The following is a 27,304-nucleotide window of genomic DNA, read 5'->3' as shown; positions in this document are numbered from 1 at the left end:
AGCGAGGCCCGGCGGTGGCGCTAGTGACGTAGGCCGCGCTTCCCTCCGCCCCACTGCGGGCCGAGGCTCAGCCCCCTCAGCCTCGCGAGCTCGCGCGCGCGAGAAGCAGGAGGAGGAGGGCTTTGGGGCCGGCCGGCTGTCGAAGGGCGACGGGTCGCGGGAAGGGGGGGAGTGAGCATGCGCAGCAGCTCCGGGGAGGGCGGGGGAGGTGGGGACCCGTGCGCGCGCGCACGATCGGCCCGGGGCGACCGCGGGTGGAGGGGGCGGTTCCTCGAGTGTCGGCGGCAGGAGGGTTGGCAGGCTGGCGGCAGGTGCTGCCGCGGCCGGCGCCGCCGCCGCCTCCTCCTAGTCCCGGGTCTGCTCGTCCTCTCGCGGTGATGAGCTGAGCCCCGTCGGGGGCTGCACCTGCCGGCTGCCCATCACCCCGGACCTCCCGGCGTGACCTCGGCCTCCTCGCGTGCCCGGCCCCCGCGGCGCCGAGCTGCCCCTGAGAGGGAGCGGCAGCGGCCTCCTCCGACCCGAGTCCTCGCTCGGGGGCCGCGCGGGGAGAGCGCCCGGCCCCCTCCCCTCCCCAGTCCGCCGTCCTCGATGTCTCCCCGGCGGGGAGGGGGCTGCCTGGGAGACGCGCGGAGCGGCACCCCCCGGAGGCCCGTCGGTGGCAGCAGCAGCGACCAGCCCGGCGACCCGAAGCCTCCCCCTGCGGCGGCGGCGGCCTGGAGGAGCCGCGCACCCGCCGCCGTCCCCGGAGCCTCGCAGCCGCCGCCGCCCGGCGCCGGAGGAGAGGGCGGCGGGCGCCCCCCAGGGAAGATGAAGGCGGAGGGGGGCGACCACTCCATGATCAACCTGTCGGTGCAGCAGGTCCTGAGCCTCTGGGCCCATGGGACGGTGCTGAGGAACCTTACGGGTAATTGATGCGCCCGGGGTGGGGACCGGGATGCGGTGCCGCCCCTCGCCTCCCTTCTCCCTCCCTCGGAGGGGAAGCGCTCCTCGCCGCCCCACCCCCGTGCGCGCCCCGCTCGGGAGCTCGCGCGCGGTCCCAAGTCCTGGCGAGGAAGGTGTTAATTGGATCCGCTCCGCTCCTGTTCTGGGGGCGCCGACGCCAGTCCCCAGAGATCCCGGCTCCAGAAGCGCTGGGGGAGAATCCACGACCCCCGCCTCCCCTCCCTTCCTGCATGGGGAGGGCCGGCGACCGCCCTGCCTCTGTAGTACGCGTGGAATAGCTTTAGCGCTGAGACTTGAGTACAGTTAGCCTTTATTTATCTCCCCATCTCCATACACACGCACACGCGCGCACGCGCGCTTCTTGCTCTTTAGGTCTTTTTCTAGTTTAGCTCTTTTTCTTTCTTGCAAATCTCAAATCGAATGCAGGACTTAAATTCCCTGCTCACAATGATCAGTTTGCTTCAACTGTTAATTATTATTATTATTATTTTGCGATATAAATGACTCATTAAGTAGATTATATTAGGTCACGGGCTGGGTCAAGGTCTAGTGAATTCTAAGTACTTTTTGCTTTAACCGTATATCTCCTCCCTCTCCTATTTCCTTCTGTCTGTCTCCCTCTGGCCTCAAGCTGCTGCTTCTGTGACATTTGATAATTTTGTGTATTTCCCTTCCTTCATACGTCAAGGCTATCAGGAGGGAATTGGACTTAATATATTATAGTAATTAACATCAATTTCTAGTTGTAAAAGTGAGCAATAATACTCATAAACTTAAAAAATCAGATTTGTACGTCTGGTTTGTGGAGAAACTTCTGGCTTGGTTAATGCAGAAATGCTTGTATTATACCCTGACTTTAAAAAATACTCGCTAAAGATTAGTGTTTACAAGAAAGTGATTTCAGTTGCAGTTTGATGACTCCTCAGTGCGTGCTTCGCAGGGAAAAATCTGAAAAACATACTCAGGATTTAATTTTTGAAAATGTATAAGACAGCTAATTTGGATAGAGCATTAGTATTTCAAAATGCATTACGTTAAACTGGTTAAGACTATGGAGAGTATTTTACAAATATAACCTGTCTTGATAGGATTCAAGATATTATAATATATAGCATTACATGGAATTCAGATATTCATAGAGAAAAATTGGGATTATTTACCACAAGGTTCAGTTTAAAGACGCTGGGTGCCTTGAATGTGGAAACTGCTATATAAAATTAACATGGATTCTGGATTGATTTATGGTGCCCTCACTTTTCATCTGTGGTTATCTATCTTGGAGCACACTGAACTTACATGATGGTTGCAGGTCAGGAACATGTTATTTTTGTGTTTTTTTTGGTACGCGGGCCTCTCACTGTCGTGGCCTCTCCCGTTGCGGAGCACAGGCTCGGGACGCGCAGGCTCAGCGGCCATGGCTCACGGGCCCAGCCGCTCCGCGGCACGTGGGATCCTCCCGGACCGGGGCTCGAACCCGCGTCCCCTGCATCGGCAGGCGGACTGTCAACCACTGCGCCACCAGGGAAGCCCAGGAACATGTTTTTAGTTTTGAAAACCTACACTGACATAAGAACCATTTCATAATTCAATTGAATTTTGAGATAGACCGCTTTTTTTTACTTATGGCTTTCCTTGTGTTTATCCACTGTTAATATTTCAAATGTTGTATGAATTATGTTTATTGGAGTAAAATGAAAAATAAGGACTTAAGAATACGTGTTGTATATGTTAATGACTGGCTTAGCTCATCGGTGGGTATTTAGAGAAAATTAGCTTTGGGAACCATAGAGTAAATGTAAATGTAACTTACCTCTTGGACAGATTTAACAATATTTTAAAATATTTACTTTAACATTCTGAATCATTATAGTGGCTTCCAGTTCCCATAGGTCAACCATTAGGCTAACAATAGTAGTTTCAACCCAGGGTTAGTTCTAATTATCTCCTAATATAATCTTAATAATCAACTGTTGCTCCTTGGACTTGCCATTTTATAAAGGATATGGGATATGCTGAACATCCCAAACCAGGACTGGGGTGGGACTGAGGAGCATGGGAACCTCTTCTAGGAAATTTAAGTAGAGTCTGAGTTTGCAGAATTCTGTAGCAACGGAGAAAACAGATTAGCAGTAGGCTTCACCAGCAGGTGAATGTACCGCGTTAGGAGCCCCACCACTGCTAAAAAGTAGACTCTGTAAGGGGTAACATTCTGAGGTGGTTCATTAGGGCCTCTCCATGCCGGTGACCTTTGCGATCCCATATGCAGCTTGATCATTAGTTAAGTGGTGCCTCCTCCAGTGCCATTTTGTGTTTTTGGCTTCATAATTAAGATGTAAGTTAAAATTGTTTATTTTTTTTATTTTTATAACATCTTTATTGGAGTATAATTGCTTTACAATGTTGTGTTAGTTTCTGCTGTATAACGCAGTGGATCAGCTTTATTGTATACATATATCCTCATATCCCCTGCCTCTTGCATCTACAGTGCCATTTAGAACTTAGTCTATTAAAAACAAACACACAACTTCTAAAACAAGATAACTCCTATTTATTGAATGCCTGCCGTGTATCAGGCAATTTACATATATTATTTCTAATCTTCAGAGTAACTCTGCAAAGCAGATTTACAAAGAAGCTTGGAGAGGTAAAGTTGGCCCACATCAAATAGCTTGAGGCTGAGCTAGGCTTGAAACCTGTCTCTGCCTGCAGGCTACTCTTTGCCCCTTTCCAAGCTGCTTCAGCTACTTCTTCTCCACTCTCTGTAAACAGAATGAATGAAGTGCTTCATCTTGTCCCTTCTGCTCCTTATGCATGCTTTTGTTGTTATATCTTTCAGTTACATTATAATTTTCATTTGTCTCTTCTAGACTGTGAGCTTTCTGAGGGTGGAGTCATTGTTGTAATCATGGAATTCTGGAATCCTAGCGTATTGTATCTGGCACATAGTATATGCTCAATGCATGTTTATTGAATTGAGCTTTTAAAACAATACTTAACAGTTGCATGATTAAAACATTCTAGTTGCCTTATTTTTCAGCTACATCTGTTTGAGTGAATATGCTTTTAACTGGGACTTAAGGTGTGTAAGCAATTTATGTAGATAATTGTCATACTTTTAAAACACGAAAATGCTTTTTTTGTTCTAGTTACCATTCTTTCATGTGTTTTATTTAATCTTGTCAACCATCTTGAGAGAGATTAGTGTTTATCCTTATTTTACAGGTTCAGACACTGAAGCAAAGAGTAACTTGCTTAGATCTGGTAGCTAATAAGTGAAAAATTATTACCTTTTTTCAGATTATGATAACACATATTAAGTCAGAAGGCATTTTTGTCATCATCATAAACTTGAAAATGAAACAGGTAATAGAAAGGAGCATAGGGTAGAACCAGACTGATTTAGATTTAAGAAATGACTGTGAAGGATTTGCAGAAATCTCATTAATAGGAATTCTGGTTAATTAAAAAGTAAATAAAAGGGTAATGTACTCTCATCTTTTATTTTTTTCAGTTAACAGGTATGATTTATTCCTCTGTATCTTATCCCATAGGTGAAGCAGAATTATTGACCTTTTTATCTCAGAGACCAATCTTTTGAAAGTAGTCTTGTGTATGTATTACTTTATAGAAATAGATTTTTTTTAAGTGATGACAACTAGCAATTAGAATTAGCCTAACATTTTAGGGCTAGAAGTTATGTAGTTTGATTACTTCCTTTTAGAAGTACTGAGATATACATGGCTGGGATCAAACAGTCATTTAATGACAGAGCCAGGACTAGAAATGCTGTTCACTGACTCTCAGTTCTGTGCCTTTTGCTTTTATTCCACATCTGATTTTAACTCAGGCAGGTCTGATAGATGATAAATCTTAAGGCACTTAAGAAAAGCTTTGTAAGTATTTGCCCCAAATGAGCCCAAGAATGGGTGAATGGGACTAATTTTTGTCCAGAAATAAAAGATACTGTACAATGTAAGATATTATTGAATAGTGATAATAATAGTAATAATCTTTCTAAATTTTAAGTTGCCATAGCCTATGTGAAAGTTATGTGATCCATATTTACTATATTATCTAGTTTTAGAAATCCTACCAAGTTCAATGTAGTTTTTCTCCTTCCTGGAAGACAGTACTATGGGGATTTCGTACAGAGATTAACACCCGGAGACCCCATCTTTGTCACTTAATAACTATGGCCAGAGTTCTCTTCTGTATGTCACTTCCCACAGTGTGTGATTCTCAGGATTCCTAAACTGTTTCTTAACTGTGTATAGGTTATGTGCTTGTTCAGCTCACTCAAGTAGAGAGATGAATGGCTTCCTTCCTTCTCATATAGTTTTTCTTTCTCTGAATATGTCCTAAATCTCTCTTCCCCACCACAACCTAAACTCAGAGTCAGAATGTATATACTCTTTCAGTTTTATGGGTAACCTAACTTCAAAAACACGATCTACAATGAAATGTATCCTTTTGCTTTACTTTTATTTTCTTCAACTATTTTGGCTCCCAACTTTGTGTTCCCACCCAAATTTGGCTGCTAAGAGTTTAGAGAAGAATTTTTTACTTAGAAGGAGGCAGGATCCCTAAACCCCCGGGTAAACACAGAGCCGGGCTCGGGTTGGGAAAGGAATGATTGGTTCCTCGGAAAAAAAAGCAAAGTCTGGCTTCAGGCTCATCCCCTCCCTGTGTCAGCAGCAAATGTGGGTGCAGATGCTCCCCTCTCTCTATTGGTATAAACATCGGGAAGCTGGGAATTCAAACTGGAATGAAGCAAGTGTGTGTGTGTGTGTGTGTGTGTGTGTGTGTGTGTGTGTATGTGTGTGTGTGTGTGTTTACAAAATATATATGTGCTTATTTATTTTTACTATATACATACACACTGTTATATTTCCCTTTTAGATTTTATAGTTGCTAAGTCACTTTAGTGTTAATAGTGATTATCAAAAAAAAAGAAAGAGAGAACGGGGGGAAAACTTGGGTACCTAGTATACATACTTGTAATTGTTCACACCTCATACTAGTATAGCCAGCAACTTCCTTTGGTGGTGCTCCCAAACAGGTATGCTTCTCTCAGTCCCGGCACGTATTCTAGTGTCCCATTAGGTTAAGTTCCTCCTCCTAAATGCTCTATTATAGGAGGTGAGTTTATGCAGATAAAATTATTTCAGATGTCCAATTATAGAAATTTATGTTTTGTAAATGTAGCCCTAAAGACAATGTGCTATACCCTTCAATATTTGTGCCAGACCCCAAAATTTACTTTTTCTGAAATACATGTGAAAAATCCCTTACTCTTTTGTGGTACTGAGCCAATTAATAAGTACTGGTATGATTTGTACTTTATAGGATTTTGCCATTTGGAAGACTTACCCGTGTTAGCGAGAATGAAGCCACTGTAATTTTTCAAAAATTAGAATTGCCATCTTCAGGTTTTTACTTTCCTAATACCCATCTCATTATCTTTGAATCCTATATCAGTATCCTCTGGCAGTACCACGTCCAAGGTCCAGATGATATTTCTTAAACCTAAAGCAATTTTCAGATAAGTCTTAGGACTGTGTAAGCTATGATTTTGATTCTTAAATGGTTAGCTATCAGAATATAAATATATTTATCTTTGCTTTGTTTAGTGATTGGAATAAAGGACCAGAAAAGTAAGATAATTCAGGAAGAGAAGTTAGAATAACTAGGGATAGTTTTCCTGTAGAAAGGAATTCTAAACAGAAGAGGAAGCATGAGGCAGAGATGGGGAGGAGGAATTGGAACCAGGGAAGGAAACTGGAATTAAGAATGGTCAGATGTAAGAGAGCCCAGAGAATTCAGTGCATTGAACTTACCTTAGAATCAGATGAATAATTCTAATAATGGCTATATTTATTGAACACCTACTATATGTCAGGTACTGTACAAAGCATTTTACATGCATTTTACTTACTATATTTGAAGTGGCCATACGATGTATTGGTTTATTAAATGTATATAGAATAATTATACTAAAAAGCAGCATCTAGCATTTTCAAGGATCAATCTTGTTGGATATTTCTTGATCATGAGCATTTGCCAGTCTCTGTGGTAAACACTGATAAACAGAAATGAAAATGTCAATCATTGTCCATAAGGGGTTCATGGTGTAGAGAAGTCATACTTTGGTGGCTTGCTGAGTTCAGGGAGAACCAGGTAATGGGACTTTGAAGATAACAAAAGAGGTAGAGAGTAGAGAAAGAACCTCTTTAAGGGATGATGGAGAGAGAGGAGAGGTGATCTGTTTTGAGGATGGTTCAGGAATACCACCAGGACTTGATTAAATGTAAAACTATTATATTGCTCTTGGATAACTATGTGTAGCCAATATGTTTTCTTTTATTAATTAATAATTAATTAATTTTGGGGCTGCATTGGGTCTTTGTTGCTGCACACAGGGTTTCTCTAGTTGCGGCGAACGGGGGCTACTCTTTGTTGTGGTGCACGGGCTCTAGGCACATGGGCTTCATTAGTTGAGGTGCGTGGGCTCAGTAGTTGTGGCACAAGGGCTTAGTTGCTCTGTGGCATGTGGGATCTTCCTAGACCAGGGATTGAACCCGTGTCCCCTGCATTGGCAGGCAGATTCTTAACCACTGTGCCACCAGGGAATTCCCGCTAATATGTTTTCATTATAAAATTCTCCCTCTCTCCAGTCCCTACCATGAATTACCTTAATCCAATATGGTTACTAAATCTTGCTACATATCAGAATTACCTGGGGCTGGTTGAGGGTACAGTCTATAGACCCAGTCCACAGCTATGGAATTAGAATCCTTGAGACCAGGGCCTAGGAAGGTACATTTAAAACTAGCTCTTGGGCTTCCCTGGTGGCGCAGTGGTTGAGAATCCGCCTGCCGATGCAGGAGACACGGGTTCGTGCCCTGGTCCGGGAAGATCCCACATGCCGCGGAGCAACTAAGCCCGTGAGCCATGGCCGCTAGGCCTGCGCGTCCGGAGCCTGTGCTCCGCAACGGGAGAGGCCACAGCAGTGAGAGGCCCGCATACCGCAAAAAAAAAAAAAAAAAAAAAAAAAAAAAAAAAAAAAAACTAGCTCTTAAGGTGATTTTATTTCTGAGAGCTCAAGGATTGGGAGCACTGGATTTTTTTAAAATGAAGCTTTTTTGTGATCAATTTGTAACTGTGTTGTGATATATAATGCAAGTTAATGTGGAGTGTTTACTATAGCTAAAGACTTATTAAAATTTCAAGATAAATGACTCATTTCCAAGAGGATGCTATAACCCAGTTTTTTTAGGTGACTGTCTTTTAACATTAGAGGGTAATATTAGAATTTATCTTTTAAAAATGTTTATCTATATGAGCTATTAGCTATAGAGAAAAATTCTTATTAAATGGTAGTACTTAAAAAATTCTAAACAGTTTAGTTATATTTAATCTGAAGTATATGGGAGAACTAAATATTAACAATGTTTATGTAAATACTTACATAATGTGCAGTTATTGGAACTTCCCCCACTAGGATAAATTGGGTTCTGCTAGATTTTTGTATGCAAATAAAGAGTCTAAAGAAGCAATAGGATCCTTGAATTCATGAGTCAGTAAACAGTTTTATCCTTGAATGCTGTTAATTGGCTCTCGTACCTTAGAAAAGCCACATATAACTTCATTGGAGTATAATTGCTTTACAATGGTGTGTTAGTTTCTGCTTTATAACAAAGAGAATCAGCTATATGTATACATATATCCCCATATCTCCTCCCTCCCACCCCTCTAGGTGGTCACAGAGCACAGAGCTGATATTACTGTGCTATGCGGCTGCTTCCCGCTAGCTCTCTGTTTTAAATTTGGTAGAGTATATAGGTCCATGCCACCCTCTCACTTTGTCCCAGCTTCCCCTTCCCACTCCCCATGTCCTCAAGTCCATTCCCTACGTCTGCGTCTTTATTCCTGTCCTGCCCTTATGTTCTTCATGACCATTTTTTTCTTAGATTCCATAGGTCCATCCACCTCACTACAAATAACTCAATTTTGTTTCTTTTCATGGCTGAGTAATATTCCATTTTATATATGTGCCACATCTTCTTTATCCATTCATCTGTCGATGGACACTTAGGTTGCTTCCATGCCCTGGGAAAAGCCACATATTTAACCAGACTTTTGTTTCCTCATCTATAAGACAATCCAATGACAACAATTTTCACATTGATGTTAAAGGAAAGATGATCTAAAAATTTTAATGAGTTAAAAAAAATGTTGAGAGATTTTACTCTGAGTTAAGAAAAACATTTACCATTTGCATATAAATGGTTTTTTAGTCTTTAAAATTAAGAAGCTTTCTTTTTTAAGTGGGGCTTCAGACCTTCAATATGCTAATTTGTAGAGTGAGGTTTAAGACCTAGAAAATCTTTGTTCTCTGAATACCATTTAATAGTTCTTAGAATTAGGCCTTCTTAAGACTTGGTTTAGGAAACTCTGGATTCAATATCTGATGATCCCTTCCAGTCCTGAAATTATCTGTGTTTTTGTTTTTTAACCCCAGTGTGACATAACTGCTTCCTGAGGATTACTGTCATCATATCAAAGGTGTGACTGTTCTGACTGTGCTTGTGCATTACTTGTTTTCCTAGTTGTGCTTTTATTTTCTGATCTGTCATTCATTTGGTCTCTTATTTAGATTTAATTTTAAGAATTTGTTACATTGGGAGTTTCATTATAAGTTATGCTCATTGATGTGAAAAGTTCATTTTTGAGTGTTCAGTGTAAAAGATCCTTTGGAAATACTGTATCATGAGATTGTAACATTTTATCAGTCACTGAAAAGATTATTTTTTAGGTCAGTGACTGATTCAAACAAATATGTTGTTACTGACATAGTTTTGGTAGGACATGTATAATTTAAGATGCTTAAGGGCATATAAGTAATAAACATTGAAACTTGTATATTGCTGTGTTATAACTTCATAATAGATTTGGATTTTGCCATTTAATCCTTACACTTTTACAACTGAGTAATAGATTATGGGAAAGAACAAATTGAATGGCATCTTTTAGGAAGGTACTGCTGTGGCTTAAGTGTAAAGCAAATTTTGAACTATTTTAAATAGCCTTAACCTGATTTTTTTTTTACAGCAAATGATATTCTGATTGTTTTAAATTAAAAATTTATTTTTCTAAGAACTTTTTTCTATTCAATGATGAGTACTGTAATTTACAGTTTAAAATTATATAATTAGCTGGTAACAGGGTAATTTGGTTTAAGTGGGTAATAAACAGTATTGCAGTAAGCTTTGAGAGAGGCAGTATATCCAAGCAGCTCTTGAAGGTGTCACAGTTAAATTTAAAAACTAATGTTTTTGCTCTCTTTTAAGAAGTGGAAGCAGGCAGCTATAAAATATCTACAATAGCTTTAACTTCTATGTTAAATGAGGCTTCAAGTGAAAAAACGCAACAACTTATTTTTAAATCTGGTTAAAATATTAGAATGATTAAAAATAAGAAAGCATATCATTTTTTAAAAAATAAATAAATTTACTTATTTATTTATTTTTGGCCACGTGGGGTCTTCGTTGCTGCGCGCGGGCTTTCTCTAGTTGCGGTGGCTTCTCTTGTTGGGGAGCACAGGCTCTAGGCTTGCGGGCTTCAGTAGTTGTGGCACACAGGCTCAGTAGTTGTGGCTCGCGGGCTCTAGAGCTCAGGCTCAGTAGTTGTGGCGCATGGGCTTAGTTGCTCCACAGCATGGGGGATCTTCCCGGACCAGGGCTTGAACCCGTGTCCCCTGCACTGGCAGGTGGGTTCTTAACCACTGTGCCACCAGGGAAGCCCAGAAAACATATCTTTTATGTTTATCTTCATTTTAATTTTCTTTGTTCCTCACTTCTTTGTGGAGTGTTAAGTTTCCATCTAGTATTACACTCCTGTTTGAAGAGCTCCCTTTAATATGCCGTGTAGCACAGGTCTACTGGCAGTTAATTTTTCCAGTTTCCTTTTTTTTTTTTTTCTGGAAAAATATCTTCATTTCACCTCCAGTTTTGAAAAATGTTTCTCCTGAATATAGGTTCTGGCTTTGCATTTTAGTTTTTTAAAGTGTTACTGTATTTTGTCATCTCGTTTTGTTGCTTCTGATGAGAAGTTTGCTGTACTTTTTATCTTTGTCCCTCTGTGTGTGTAATGTGTCTTTTTTTCTCTTTCTTTTTTCCTTATTTCTTCTTCAATACTTCCCCTTTATCTTTGGTTTTTTAGTCATTTCACTGTGGTGAATCTAGGTATGTATGTATGATTTGTTTTGTTATTTTTTAGTTCTTTTGGGAGGTCTTTATCTTGCTTAGGATTCTCTGGGAGTCTTAGATTTGTGGTTTGATATCTTTTATTATTTTTAGAAATTTTTCGGCCACTATTTCTTTAAATATTTTTCTTCTCCATTATCTCTTTCTTCTCCATCTGGGACTCCAATTACATGTATGTTAAACCATTTGAAATTATTCCATAACTCTTGGATGGTTCCTCTCTTCCTTCCTCCTACTTCTTTTTTTCCCCCCACTCTTTTTTCCCTTATATTTCAATTTGAATAATTTCTATTTGTCCACTTTTACATTCACTGACTCTTTTTAAAAATTTTTTTATTGAAATGTAGTTTATTTATGATAGCGTATTAATTTCAGGTGCATAGCAAAGTGATTCAGTTATATAGATAGATAGATACATAGAGAGATAGATAGGTAAATAGATTCTTTTTTAGATTCTTTTCCATTATAGGTCATTACAAGATATTAAGTATAGTTTCCTATGCTATACAATAGGTCCATGTTGGTTATCAACTTTATGTATAGTAGTGTGTATATTTTAATCCCAAACTCCTAATTTATCCCTCCCCCCCTTTCCCCTTTGGTAACCATAAGTTTGTCTTCTATGTCTGTGAGTCTATTTCTGTTTTGTAAATAAGCCTGCTTGTATCATTTTTTAGATTCCACATATAAGCAATATTATATGCCAGGGGTCCCCAACCCCCAGGCAGTGGACCAGTACCGGTCTGCGGCCTGTTAGGAACCGGGCCGCACAGCAGGAGGGGAGTGGCGGGTGAGCGAGCAAAGCTTCATCTGCCGCTCCCCATTGCTTGCATTACCGCCGACCCATCCACCCCCGCTCCAGTCCATGGAAAAATTGTCTTCCACAAAACCAGTCCCTGGTGCCAAAAATGGTTGGGGACCACTGTCATTTGCTATTTGTTTTTCTCTGTCTGACTTAATTTCGCTTCGTATGATGATCTCTAGGTCCATCCATGTTGCTGCAAATGGTATTATTTCATTCTTTTTTATGGCTAATATTCCATTGTATCTACATACCACATCTTCTTTATCCATTCGTCTGTGGATGGACACTTAGGTTGCTTCCATGTCTTGGCTCTTGTAAATAGTGCTGCTATGATAAGTTCACTGATTCTTTGCTTAACTATGTCAAGTCTACTGGTAAGCCCATTAAAGGAAGCCTTCATCTCTGATATCATGGGTTTTTTGTTTTCGTTTTTGCCGTTCCTTTTTTTTTTTTTTTTTAAGCATATTCATTTGACTTTTTCTTGGACTTTCCATCTCTCTGCTGAAATTCCCCATCTGTTCCTGTGAGTTGTCTACCTTTTCCGTGAGAGTCTTTAACATGTTAATTATAGTGAAAGTCCCTGCCCGGTTGTTTTAAAATCTGGGTCATCTCTAAGTCTGATCGCTTTAATTCTTGGCAATGAATTGGTTTTCCTGTTTCTGAGGGTGTCTTAATTCAATATTTTTTCATTGGATTAAGGACTTTATATGTATAACAGTAGTGACTGAGGTATATAATATCAATATTTATGCCTGGAAATGGGCTTCTTCTGCTAGACCAGTCGGGTGAAGGTTGACTTAATTTAGTCAGGAGTGAGCCGAGTTTGAGCTTTCTTGCTATGGTTACCTTCAGCACACCCCAGGCTTCGAATTCCCCAGAAGCTGCTGTTGTCGCCTTGTACTCAGGCTGGGCGCTGGGCGCTGCAGGGTTAGTATCAGTGTTAGTGCCGTACTGTCAGCTTGTAGCCACCTCTGCAAGCGTGCGCCGTGGACGAGGTGTCTCTCCACACGCTTGCCTTCCCTCAGCCACAGCCTTGTGTTGCCCATTACTTGGGGCAGGGGGAGCTTTCTCTCTTGTCCTGTCCGGTTTTAGTCTCAGGCAGGCCCTGGGTAGTGGGGTCTCTGGGTGGGGCTGGCCACGGTCCTGCCTTTCTGAACCGTGGTAGCCACACTCTCCCTAGTGTCTGTGATTGGTCTTGGGCAGCAGTCTTCTATCCTTCCCTCGGCAGTAACCGACTCTGCTTAGAATAGGATCCTGGGGCCTGGATGGTTTTCTGCCCCTCCCCCAGGGGCAAAGGATCTTTCCTTCTGCTCTTCCCCAAGCTGGAGCTGCAGTGGGTCTTTGCTTGTCCCCTGAGGGTGACAGGATTTGCTGCCTTCCAGCAATGGCTAAGGCTTGTTTTGAATAGAAAAAGGTATCCAAGAAGCACACCAGGTTGTCTATGTTTCCCTTAGCAGCCACTGATCACCTTCTCTAGGCCGACATACACCACTGGGGTGGCTCTCTCCAGTCTCCGTCTTTCTAGGGAGTGCTCGGTAGAGACCTGGGGAGAAGAGCTCGCAGGTGACTGTGCACTTTCCTTGTGTCACTTACTCCAAGCTGGCCAGTTAATCGCACACTTGGACTTTAACTGTTGGTTAAAATTTTAGCAGATTTCTTTTTACCCACTTGTATGGTACCCACTTCCTGTTCCCGTGCTTTGCCACAGGAAAACATAGTATGTCAGCTGTCTCCTTGGAGGGTCTTGTCCCTCTTGGAAATTCAGGTTACTTCGTTTTCTTGTAGTGTCACCCGACCTATAGGCTAAAGAAGAGCTATGATTTTGTAGTTTATCTTTTTCTCATTGTTAGGGTGAGAGTGACATTCTTTATAGCTTTCTATATCCTAAATTTGATTCAAATTTATATCTAATAACTGAATTGTTTTAGTAATCATAGATTTAAAATTTGACAGGTCATGAACTTAGGAAGATTGCAGACACAACAAACTTGAGATTTACTGCTTTTTAAAACATGGCCCATAATATACATGTATAGGTAATCGTCACATTTTTCTACTTGACATATTCTTGCCTTTAGCTTCTTTACTCCTGGCTTCTCACCAACATTTGAATAGTATTGCTGATGCATGAAACATATTTTCCCATGTTTCCAAACCTGACAGCACCGTCGTCTATTCAGCCGTCCATAGCAGAAATCGGGGAGGCCAGACATCACACCTTCCTCACCTCCATCATCCAGTCCAGCAGCAAATCCTAAATATTTCAAACTCTTTTCAATCCTAAGGCCAGTGTCTAAGTCCAGGCCTGAGTTTCTCTTGGGACTCTTGAAATATTCTGATAGTCTCTCATCTCTTTCTAGTCCCCCTTTCCCATACTTGCCAGGATCATTAATTTTTTAAAAGGTGAATTTGATCATATCACTTCCTTATTTAAAGTCTTTCATTGGCTCCTCATAACCTTCAAGCTTCAGGATAAAGTCCACATCTTTAGGGTCTGTAAGCACCCTCCTTCCCCACAAAAGCTGCTCCAGCACACCTCTAGAATCTGCAGGCAATTCTCTCCATATTTCTCGGCTTTAGCCAAACCGGAGGTTTTGCAATTGCATATTCTCAGTTGTACATAATTCCATGATTGGATCATTTTGTCTTAGCGCAGTTTTTCATTCTTGGCTGTGCATAAGAATCAAAACTTTAAAAAATTCTGAACCCCAATTAAGTCAGAATTTCTGAGGGTGATATTCCTTGTAGGCTCTCCCAAGTAACTCCAACATCTAGCCACGGCTGAGAACCGTTAGCTTCGAGAGCCCCACTCCCCATTCCTCACCCTCATTCCATCCCCAGTGTTTATCATTTGGTTCAGTCCTGTTTATTTTAAAAATTCAGGTGGCAACGAATTCTCTTGGTATCTTTCTTGACATTTCTCCCTCTTGTTCTGTGTAACTATGGGTGTATGTACCCCATAGCGTCAGCTGCATACTGTGCCCTGAAGAACCTGTGGTATTAGAATATATGCCATTGACGTACCATTAGTTAAACACCCAGAGTGTCAGGTCTTGATAATATATGAAAATACTGTGACTGTAATTTTCAGTGGGCTGTGAGTGACAACCCAACCCCCTGGAGCATATGTCAAAATCATCTAGACCGGGAGTCAGCAAGCTTTTTCTATAAAGGACCAGTATTTAACATACTCAGCATATATATATAGTAACTGCAGTAAATATTTTCAGCTTTGTGGGCCACGTGGCCTCTGTCATAACTACTCAGTTCTGCCATCGTAGCATGAAAGTAGCCATAGACAATATGAATGAGTATGACTGTGTTCCAGGAAAACTTTATAGACACTGAAATTTGAATTCTGTGTACTTTCTATGTGTCATGAAATATTGTTCTGGTTTTTCTTAAACCATTTCAAAATGTAAAAACCATTCTTAGCTCGCAGACTGTACAGAAACAGCTGGTGGTCAGATAGGACTCATGGTCCATACTTTGCCAATCTCTGATCTAGGGGATTTTTTCAAATTATAAATGCATCATCTCTCTGGAAGTTTAATAAGCTGCCTGTGTGGGACACACCCCCAAACTGAGAAGTCACTGGTGTCGGAAACTAAGGGGAGTGATTGCCACACCTTAGATTTGCTGGAATGAAAATAAATAAAACTTGAGATAACCAAATTTGAACACAGATTATTTAAACATATAATGAGGACCATTTCTATAAAGAAGATAGAAATTATGAACAGCCCCCAAATTTAGTCTTACTAAATAACTTATGTTATTTTCACCTTGAGGCTTAGAGTATGTTGAATACATATAAATGTTCAGTATCTGCTTGCTAATGATTTTGTTAGAAGGGTTAGATATGCTATAGAGGGTTAAAAATTATGTTTAGTGTTTGTCTATTGAGATAGGTTCTGTTGTTTTAATGACTTTTGGATTTTTTTAGTAAGTACCTCTTATGTAACCTTAGCCTAGAGTGGTGATTTCTGTCTTTATTGCATGTCATGATTATCTGGTAGAGTTGATGAAAATATAATTGTTTAGGTCCGCCCTCAAGTGATAGTTTTACTTGCTCTGTGGGTAATTCTTGTGAGCAGTCTGGCTTGAGAAGCACTGGCTTCATAGAGCATGTTCTCCTTTGATGAATTCTAGAATGAAAAACTATCTTTTAAAGACAGTGTATCTGCAGTAAAGTAAATAAAACAAACAAACAAAACCAGGCTGGTTGCTAAAAAATAATCAGTGAAGAATAAAATAATATAACCCATGTCCTCTCTTTTCTTTAAAAGATAGCCATTGTTAGAATCTGTTTATGTGTTTCTCTGTGCCTGTTATTTTTTGAACAAAAAGGATCATACAATATGTACCATTCTTTGACTTGTTTTTACTTAGTTAATATATTCTAGATATCTAGAGAAATTCATTTCTCATAAATAATTTTGTCCAAAGATTAAAATCAAAAGCACAGAAGGTAATTTTTAGTGACTTGGCAACCAGGGCTGAGAGAGAAACAGATTGGGATCCAGGGCTGTTTCTAGAATTGTTTGGAGACTGGAACAAATCACTACTCCTCTGCCTCTTTTCCAACTAAAAGTAAACAAAACACACTGCAACAGTTCAGTTTAAGATGAAGAGTATGGACAGCCTTGAATTGGGAAAAATAATGAAAGGGCTTTAATGAAGACGGAATATCTCCTTTCAGTGAATTGCGGTAATTGTATGGACGGCATGCTGCAAGGTTTCTGTTTTGTAAGTGTATTTTTAATTTCTCACTTTGTATTTTGTTGAGCACCAGCAAAGTCTCCCTCTGGCTTCATCCTTTTACCGTTGCTCAGTTGCTAGAAGCTTGGATTAGGTGGGATATGGGTGGAAAGAGACAGCTGGGCCTCAGGGTGTTCACGTTAGCCGTACGAGCCTGCACAGGTTAAGAAAAGGTGGTCATACTGCTCTCCCGTTCTTAGCACCTGCTCTTTCTCCAGGGCTCTGGGGCATCTGTCTTCGCTCTGCTCTTAGGGTCCTGCAGTTCTCCAGGTGTCCTGCGTTTGCCAATAGTGAGTTGGACCTTAGACAGACTTGTTTATCTGGAGTAGAACCAGGTCTTCAGAGACCCTGTTCACTGACATGGTTGTATTGATCTATCAGGTAATTTAAAACAGTAGTAACAACATGAAATCTAAATTAATCGTAGATGTTCTCAGAAGCATTCCGTTTTTTTCCCCATGATGAACAGTGTGATTAAGAAAACAAAGAAACATAAAAATAAATTGTATGTTTGGGCAGTTTGTTCGTGCTCAGTCTGCTTGAGGGAGAATCGTGGATTGGTCATTAGAGGACCATTTGAGATTCCGCTTCAGCTGTATAATTCTTTGATCTCTTGGGGATTTATAAGACATTAGACTTAATTTTCCTAATTATTAGGTAAATTGACTATAGCTATCTAGTCAGTAGGCAAACAACATTACTTATAATGTCAGATAATCCCTGCTCATAGTGTTAGATATGGTCAAGAAAATTTTCACTCTACCTGTATTATAAGGACAACAAGTAAAAGTGCTTTGGGGGGTAGCCCTGGTAAGAAGCAGGATTGGGGATCAAGGCAAATGGCTGCTCTTATTAAGAGCAGGTGCCTGTTCCAGCGCCTGTCTCATCTCAGAACCGCCTTGGTCAGAGCATCCCTCCCCACCCTGTTGTTGCTGTATTATAGTCTCGCTTTGTTAGGGTCACTCTGGAAAATTATATCTTTTAAAATATAAATATTCTTCAGGGCAAGTTAAGTATTTTTGTCTTTATTTTTTTATAAATTGAAGCTATTTGTTTGGGAGTGACAGTGTGAAAGCATTACTTCTCTGAAAGCTGGAAGAGAAAAACCTCTAAAAGGCAAGCTTTGTCTGTTTTTCCTTAATCACCAGCATCTCTCTCTTATGCCATAGAGAAGCATGCATGGTACTTGAACACTGAGAAATATATCAGATGTCTCTTCCTTGAAATGATTTCAAATTATAAGTCCATTCTTAAGAATTTAGCAGGCTGAAACTGATTTTTTTAAAAATCTGTTTTCTATATATTCTCTCTTCTTAAAAGTTAAACTTTTAATTTTGAGATAATTGTAGATTCACATGCAACTGTAAGAAATAATACAGAGAGAACCCACGTGCCCTTTACCCCATTTACCCAATGGGAACATCTTGGAAAACTGCTGTATAATGTCAAAACCAGGATATTGACATTGATACAACCCACCAACCTTTTTCAGATTCCACAAGTATTGCTTGTATACCTGTACTCGTGTGTGTGTGTGTGTGTGTGTGTGTATATTTAGTTCTGTACAGTTGTATCACTTGTATATGTATCCACCACCACAGTCAAAATACAGAGCAGTTCCATTGCCACAAAGATCCCTTGTGTTTGTAGCCATTTTAAATAAGAAGTCCCCCATTTCCCTCTCCCCCAAGTCCTTGGCAACCACCATTCAGCCAGAAAGAGAGAGTGAAAGGCATGCTCCTCAATTGTCTGTAAACCAGGCTTCAATGAACAGTGACTGAGACTACATTGAAGAAAGAGTGATAGAGCTTGAGGAGTTCCTGCTAAGGACTAGCATATGGCCTGAGAGACAAAGCATTAAAAAAACTCTCACTGATTCTTTAGTATGTAAAGGTGAGAGCCAAGAGGGAGATGGCCTGAAATTCTTAAAATCATAAAAGATAAAAATCACTGACTTATTTCTGAATTCTGAAGGTAAAGATCAGTTCATTTATTTATTGAACAGATAGTTTTTGTACTTAATATTTGAATTAAGTGGTAGTTTTTAAAAATGTCTGGGCATTTAGTATAGAAGATAGAAAATTATATATCAAACAGCAGTTAATTAACTTATATAATTTATTGCAAGAGATTTGCAGACATGAGGGTTTATTAGAGAAATTAATAGATTATAGCTATATGATGGGCACATTTAGAGGAAATTAGAGGCTTTGACCTTCTGAAGTCATGGAGGGAATGACTTCCCCATCAAGCATTAGTGATGATGATAACTGTTAAAATTTATTTAGTACTACTATGTATCAAGTACTATACTAGGCATGTTTTTAATCTGTTACCTCATTTAACCTTCTTCCAGACCATGAGTGCTCACTATTTGTTAAACTGGATTTTCTAAGATGTTTTTCAACAGAATTATTAACATTTTTGCTTTTCCTTTCAGAGATGTGGTACTGGATCTTCCTCTGGGCTCTCTTCTCCTCTCTGTTTGTCCACGGTGCTGCAGGAGTGTTGATGTTCGTGATGCTACAGAGGCATCGGCAGGGGAGAGTAATCTCTGTCATTGCAGTCAGCATCGGCTTTCTGGCTTCCGTGACTGGAGCAATGATTACTAGTAAGTTGATTTAGTTTTAAGCGCATAATTTTATATGCACTTACAGTTTTGGCAACTTTATTCTTATTGTAAATGCAACAGTGTAATCTTTCATGTAGAATATTTTTCAGCACTAACCGCACTTCATCTAGAAGGTAAAGATCAGTTCACTTAATTACTGAACAGATAGTTTTGGTACTTCTGCTGTATGAATACTCATTATGGAAGGTTTTGGGGAAATGGAAGAACTTGTAGAAATTGTCAAGAGATAAAGCAGTTCGTGGGAAATTTTATCTTATAGTGGATGTAGTTTCTGCTTTAAAGGAGCTCACTGTGTGGTAAGGGAGAGAGGTAGGCACACAAATATGCCAGTGATGATTGTCATTTTAAAAAAGTGAAGATATAGCTCTTAGGTCCTTGATGTCATCTGCCTGTGACTACAAAATAAAAGTGCACTTCCTTCTTTTTTAAAAAGTATATTCTAAATATATTACAGATAATTTGCCTTCTTTAAAACCAGGAAATTAAAATTGGAATAAATTCTAATTTTGACATACTTAAAATATTTTTTAAGCTTTAGTTATTATTATTTCACATAGTCTTAATTTTTAATCATTTAAATAAATTTCAGGACAAATTGGTTTATTTATCTTTTAAGAACAGCTGGAAGTTTAGAAGTGGCAATTACATGTTTTTTTCCTTTTAAATTCTTGGGTTTTAAAGTTTTTAATTTTTTTATTGATGTATAGTTGATTTACAATGTTTCAGGTATACAGCAAAGTGATTCAGTTATACATATATATGTATTCTTTTTCAAATTGTTTTCCATCGTAGGTTATTACAAGATATTGAATATAGTTCCCCGTGCCATACAGTAGGTCCTTGTTGTTTAACTATTTTATATATAGTAGTGTGTATCTGTTAATACCAAATTCCAAATTTATCCCTTCCCCCCCTTTCCCCTTTGGTAAGCATAACTTTACTTTCTACATCTGTGAGTGCGTTTCTGTTTTGTAAATAAGTCTATTTGTATCATTTTTTTTAGATTCCACATATAAGTGATATCATATGATATTTGTCTTTTTCTGTCTGACTTATTCACTTAGTAAGATGATCGCTAGGTTCATCCATGTTGTTACAAATGGCATTATTGCATTCTCTTTTATTCTGAGTAATATTCCATTGTGTATATATACCACATCTTTATCCATTCATCTGTCCATGGACACTTAGGTTGCTTCCATGTATTGGCTCTTGTAAATAGTGCTATAATGAACATTGGGGTACATGTATCATTTTAAATTAGAGTTTCCTCCGGATATATGCTCAGGAATGGAATTGCTGAGTCATATGGTAACTCTATTTTTAGTGTTTTAAAGAACCTCCATACTGTTCTCCATAATGGCTGTACCAATGTACATTCCCACCAACAGTGTAGGAGAGTTTCCTTTCCTCCACACACTCTCCAGCATTTATTATTTGTAGACTTTTCGATGATGGCAGTTCTGACTGGTGTGAGGTGATACCTCATTATAGTTTTGATTTGCATTTCTCTGGTAATTAGCAATGTTGAGCATCTTTTCATATGCCTAATTGGCCATCTGTATGTCTTCTTTGGGAAAATACCTATTTAGGTCTTCTGCCCATTTTTTTGATTGGGTTGTTTGATTTTTTGATGTTGAGCTGTATGAGCTGTTTGTATATTTTGGAAATCAATCCTTGTCAGTGGCATCGTTTGAAGATACTTTCTCCCATTCCATAGGTTGCTGTTTCATTTTGTTTATGGTTTCCTTTGCTCTGCAAAAGCTTTTAAGTTTAATTAGTTCCCATTTGTTTGTTTTTGCTTTTGCTTCCATTACTTTAGGAGGTGGATCCAAAAAACTCTTGCTGCGATTTATGTCAAAGAGTGTTCTGCCTATGTTTTCCTGTAGGAGTTTTATAGTATCCAGTCTTACATTGAGGTCTTTAATCCATTTTGAGTTTAATTTTGTATATGGTGCTAGAGAAGTTTCTAATTTCATTCTTTGACATGTAGCTGCCCAGTTTTCGCAGCACCACTTTTTGAATTTCTCCGTTTTAAATTCTTGCCTCCTCTGTCGTATGCAGATTAATTGACCATAATAGTGCACTTCCTTCTTAAACACAAATTATTATGACATAAATCTCCCCTGGCCTACTAGAAATTAGCCACTTTACGGTGTCCTCCAGCTGTTTGCAAGTTTTCTGCTGTGCTGCCTCATGTGCATGTCCTGCAGTGCTCAGGTTCACTGCCTCTGAGCTTCTCCTCTTAGCGCTGTACTTAGGCCCCAGCTCCGGCCTGGGGTTCTGCGGTGCTGGCTGAGCCAGGACTTGGATGCGTCCTGTGGAGCCTGGAGGGGCCTCAGCCGCTTCCTTCGTGTGGGTCTGCCGGACACTGGTGCTTCGCTGCGCTGCGTGCTCTCGCCACTGCAGGCGAACGGCAGAGCTCCTGTTGCCGTTCACTCTGGCCGGCTTCTGGGCGGCTAGGGTAGCTGGCTGTCGCTGCTGGAACTGCTGCAAGACTCGCCACCGAGGGCTCCTCCCTTTCTAAGTTCGCTCTTAGCCCCAGAGCTGAGCGGAGGTCCTCTGCTTCCGCGGCTCCAAGGCCTCCCTCCTGTGTCCCACGGTCACCTTTTCCCGGAGTGGTCAGCATGCCTTGCCTTGAGCGGGAAGCCCTGTTCCCAGGCCTCTGGGTTTGTCCCGTGGCACAAATAAGACAGTCGTAAAATAGTTGTGGGGAATAGGGAGTGGTCCGTTTTCTCATCCTGTTTTCATTTACTATTTGGTTTTTGTGTGTTACCTTGCGTTAGGTTTTCGTTGTCGCTGCATTCAACCTGTAAATTTCTCATATGGTACGTCATTCATTTTGCCATAGGTAGAGTTTAAAGCAAGCAATCAGATTTAGCTGAAGCACCAAATGTGCAGAGTGGAGCAGTAGGAAATTCAGCTGGAAAGAGCCAGATCCTCAAGGATCTTGGGCGACCAGCCAGAGTCTGGACTTTATTCTGTGGGTCATGGAAAACAATTAGATATTTTAGAATGGGGTTGGAAAGGGGCAAAGCAATTCAAGAGGAAAATTTATTTTATGGCTGAATGTAGAATATATGTGAAGAAAGAACCAGGAAGAAACTCTGAAAGGGCAGGGACTTTGTCTGTCTTCATCACTGCTGAATCTCCAACAATAAAACAGTACCTGGAATGGAACAGATACTCAGAAAATACTGGTTGGATAGATGGATGTAGTGAGGGAGGAAGCGCAGAGGAAAGGAAGGAAGAAAGTGGGGGGAGGGAAGAAGGGAGGAAAAGGGGGAAAGAAAAGGAGCTGAGGCATTAACTGTGATCTGAATTTGAGGCTAGATCTGAACTAGACTAGTGGCAGTGGGTTGGAAAAGGAGTTGGTGTCAGGACTGTGGCAAAGGGAAAAATCCAAATTAGTTGTTATTCACTGTGGTGGCATACAAAGAGACATGAAAGGGACTGCTGATGTTCTTGATGTGGGCCACTGCTATAATTGTGGAACCGTAAACAGAGGAGGAAGGAAGAAGGAACAGCTTGTTCCAAAGTCAAAAGTAGTATGTGTGTTATATGTGTGTTTATTGCTGTAAACTATTGTGAAATTTTAAAGAGAACATCATTCTACTTCTCTAATGATGTGTATGTATATATTACCTGCTTTCAATTCAGTTAAGAATGAAATAAGCTAATGATTTTGGAAACTGCAGTGTTATATTTAAAAAACCTTACAAATATGTCTGACAATATTTCAAGTAAAAATTTGTATCCAGGTTAGCAATAAAACATACAGGGCTTCCCTGGTGGCTCAGTGGTTGAGAAAATTATAAAATGAGAGTGATTGATGACTCACTGTTTGGCTCAAATGAAAAGCGATCTTGAGTTCCAGCCAGGTAGCGTGTCTCAGAGTGAACGAGGTGTTACTTGTCTCTCCCTCTTTCTCATCTAGGTGCAGCAGTCGCCGGCATTTACCGAGTGGCAGGGAAGAACATGGCCCCCTTGGAAGCACTGGTGTGGGGTGTTGGACAGACCGTACTGACGTTAATCATCTCCTTTTCCAGGATTCTCGCCACACTCTGAGGTTTCTGTGGGCATGTCTTACTTCACATAAGGAAGCAGATGTACAGATCCTCTGAAAATGGCATTGTTAGCAAGTGGGAATGAAATTGTACAAGGATGTGGAAGGAGCAGGTCAAAACATAAGGCCTTGAGCTGTGTGGGAAGATTGCCCTCTGGTGTTCAAGTGATTGCACTACCGCACTGCACCTTACGTGCCTCCGTCCCAGGCAAGGCGCACGACACTACGTGAAGCTACAAGAAAAAGCACCTTGTTTAGCTGCCAATCAGGTTACCACTGGCGTTGAATCACCGTTCTTAACAGTGTTGTGTTAAGTTACAGGGACGTTTTGAAGAATTGACATATGTGCCAAACTCTTTTCTTTTTTTAACATTGATCACGTGAAATTTGCAAGTGTAGATGTAGATGAGTGCTGTGAACGTATTTGACATGAATTCAGGTGGTGTAGTGAGATTTTTGTTTCGTAATGCTAAATCCCGTATGAGTGCTGAATACCGAATCATTTAATATGAGACAAATTATTTGATTTTTAATGCTGAACGTTTCTGGGATTTAGGGCTTTCATATAAATTAGGCATTATTGTTACTTACTTTACGTGAAAAATAATACTTAATGGAAAACTGCTGAACTCTTTTAAGGACTCAAAGTAGATCTATAGGGTGCATCCTTTTCACTCACTTAAGTAACACTCCTTTACTAGTTTCCCTCATACATAAACGTCCTATTGATATGAATTAAAACACTTTATGGGTCATACACATTGATTGTAGCTTGTGTGTCACAAAAGTGTAATTTGAAAATTTTCTTATAAATTTTGTAAGAAATCTGAAATGCACGTTGCATTCTTGACCCTTCTAAAGAAAGTTTTTGCCATGTATCTCATGGAGAAAACATCTTTACAACTAGTATCTCAGTGGGATTATATTACTTGTTGCATATATCTTGATTTTTGACAAAACATAAGCAGTCTTTCATTCTGGAGTATTAACTGTATTTAAAGAGTGGCCTAAATTAGGCTATGAAAACAAGAAGCCTCATTTGTAGATAAGAAACATAGAGGAAGAGTAATAAACTATCTTACTTTGGGTATGTGGTAGCATCATAATTTCTCTAAGTAAAAATTGGGGAATATAGTAAATAATTATAAAATTTGGCAACAAATCTCAGCATATCAATACAGTATTGAATGCATATTTGAGTTATTCATTTCAGTTGTTCAGCTCTTGTTTTATGCTGTTATGTAAGTTTACTAGAAGCTGGGATGACATTTATTAGAATGAAAAAATCCTTAGAGGTTTTAAGAGGTTTTGGCAATATGTAATTGTATTTAAGAGTACAAGAAGTAAGGGCAACACAAAACCTGGTGGAGTTTGTCTCCTACTGAGATTTTTTTAATACCAGGTACAATTATATATATGCTAACTCAAAGGAAGAGCCAACTGCAGAAAATATGAAGTTAAGGACAATCCAAAAAATAATCTGCATACTCTAGCCTCACTGTTTTATAATCTAATTTGGAAAAACATAAGTTTCTATTAGGTTCCATTCAAAAGGTTCCACGGCACCTTTTCTCCACCAAAAAGCTGAATAGTATCAACAACTCACCGATGAGGGGTTGGGGGTATTTTACCAGTATGGAAGCCAGTTTGGGGCGGTGGGGGAGTTGAATAACACTGGCTTGGAAATTTGTTTTTAAAAAACCCAAGAAGCAACTATGCATTCTTAGAGATCTTTAAAGTAAATCTAAAAATTGATTCTTTTTATTATGTTCAAGCCTGAAATTGTTTTCATGTGTTCTTTATATTCCTGACATTTTCCTAAATTAAATTTAGGCCTAAATCTTCCAAGTCAATTGGATTTTTCCTTTTCTGTTAGACTTGAATTGTGTTCTTCCTTTACTTTGGTTATTCTTTAAATTATTTGGTCAATAATTTAAAGTGTTCATATTCTTTGGGAGGAATTACCAGTAACATGTTGAAATGGTTTGAGATCTATAGAAATGAATATTTATTTTAACACATGGTTATTTTATGTTTCAAAAAGTTACCACGGTAAGGTAACATGGAACACATGGTTCAGAATCTGAAATTAGCCAGAAGATAACTTGGACACATTAAGTGTATGGCTGCCTGGACCAAAGAGAAGGAAACTGCTGTTTCTGCTCTAGAATGGAAGTATGAGAAGGTGGATCCGTTGGTAGAGTGTCCTGCAGTTCTCTCATTATCAGGTTGCTTTACGTTATGAGGAGTGTGTGTGTGTGGGTGCGTGGGTGTGTGTGTGCTTTTAACTTTGGGGGGAATTTTTGGTTTCTTTGTTGTTTTTAGTTGCTTCCATTGGGATTTTGTGCAACTTACTCTTTCGATGTTTTGAAATGCAGTTGATAGTGTGAATTGATGAAATGTCTTAATTGCTGTTTCTGTGATGAGATTTTTAAAATGTTATTGGTTTTCCTATAGAGACAAGAAACATTTAATGATATATATCTACATATACATATATATCATTATATACACATATATATATAAAGCTGCTATATATGAATACAGTCTAATTGGAAAGCTTTTGTTCAATGAACGCTTTGACATTATCGTGGAGAATTTGATACATTTGCTCAGTTGAATGATCTTTTAAATAGGTTTAAGGAACTTTGTGAGCTTTTTGAATTTGGGGAAAGTTTTCTTGGTTTAATAGTGCTAGAGATCCTTGTTTGTGATGTGACAAAAGCCTTTATTGATGTATTTGGGTTAAATCTTCTTAAAATTTACATGTGATTTAGCAGTAAATTTTCTTTGTGAAAAATGCAGGAGGGAAGGGGAAAATCCTCTGCAGTTTACACTTCATTATTTTTAAAAATGCTTAATAAAATATTGCTGACAGTGAAATCAGTTCCTCAGAGAAGAGACTCCTATATGCCCAAACTAATTATTCATTAGTTAACACAGGGAGTTAACGTAAGGAGAGTCCTAAATGGTGGCCATATTCAGTGTCTGCAGGTGAATTATTCTTACTTTAGATCTTAGTGTTTACTGAACAGTGTTATAGTTTGTAACCCAATGTACTTTCTTAGTTTTTGCAGCATACATTTCTACTGCCCCCCCAAAATGTGAGGGTTTTGTTTGTACTTTAAGTCAGAAATAAAGAAATGAGCTGCCCTGTGTATCATATATTTGTGATGTAAGGAACAGGAGTAGTTTTTAAAATATTCTTGGAAAACGTCTTTAGACAAAACCTCTGATTAAGATGAGGAGAGTGGGGCTGCCGCGTCAATGTGCCCAAGCTGGCACTTACACTCCAACGAATTCAATTTTGTAAACATTTTTGGTGGATCTACTATGTTATGTACAAAGTGCTGAGCCTGGTATTTTCTGTAGGAAGTACAAGGATGACCAAGATGGGGTTCCCGCCCTTGAGTCCCCAAGAGCTACCAAGATGATTTAAATCCTAAAACAGCTGGGAGAATATCTTACTTCTAGCTGAGAGCTTAAGTCCTGTTTTTTCCCCCAATTCTGATTTTTCTCAGTTTATTAACCAAATGGAATACCGTGACATAGATTTGAATCCAGGCCCTCCCACTTGTTGACTTTTTGTTTATGATGGCGAAGCAAGTACAGTCGACTCTCCGTATCTGCGGTTCCACATTAAGGGATTCAACCAACCTTGGACTGAAATATTCAGAAAAAATTTCCAGAAAGTTCCAAAAAGCAAAACGTAAATTTGCCCCACACAGGCAACTATTCACATAGTATTTACACTCTATTTATACCATTTACATAGCATTTACGTTGTATAAGGTATTATAAGTAATCAATAGATGATTTAAAGTATATGGGAG

The 27,304-nt window shown here is 39.6% G+C and overlaps 1 protein-coding gene across 1 annotated transcript; it reads left to right on the top strand.

The window, feature by feature from the left end:
• The first annotated feature begins 381 nt into the window (after positions 1–381).
• On the top strand, positions 382–26,629 carry TMEM170B (transmembrane protein 170B). The gene is made up of 3 exons (XM_059077779.2): positions 382–904; positions 19,214–19,384; positions 23,343–26,629. Exons 1-3 carry the CDS (start codon positions 589–591, stop codon positions 23,471–23,473), a joined length of 618 nt encoding a protein of 205 aa, XP_058933762.1. The 5' UTR covers positions 382–588; the 3' UTR covers positions 23,474–26,629.
• Positions 26,630–27,304: the final 675 nt, after the last annotated feature.

The sequence above is a fragment of the Kogia breviceps genome, chromosome 10 (genome assembly GCF_026419965.1).
Source record: "Kogia breviceps isolate mKogBre1 chromosome 10, mKogBre1 haplotype 1, whole genome shotgun sequence".
Classification (NCBI taxonomy): Eukaryota; Metazoa; Chordata; class Mammalia; order Artiodactyla; family Physeteridae; genus Kogia; species Kogia breviceps.
Note: the sequence above shows the minus strand (reverse complement) of the source record. Positions and strands in the feature narration are given on the sequence as shown.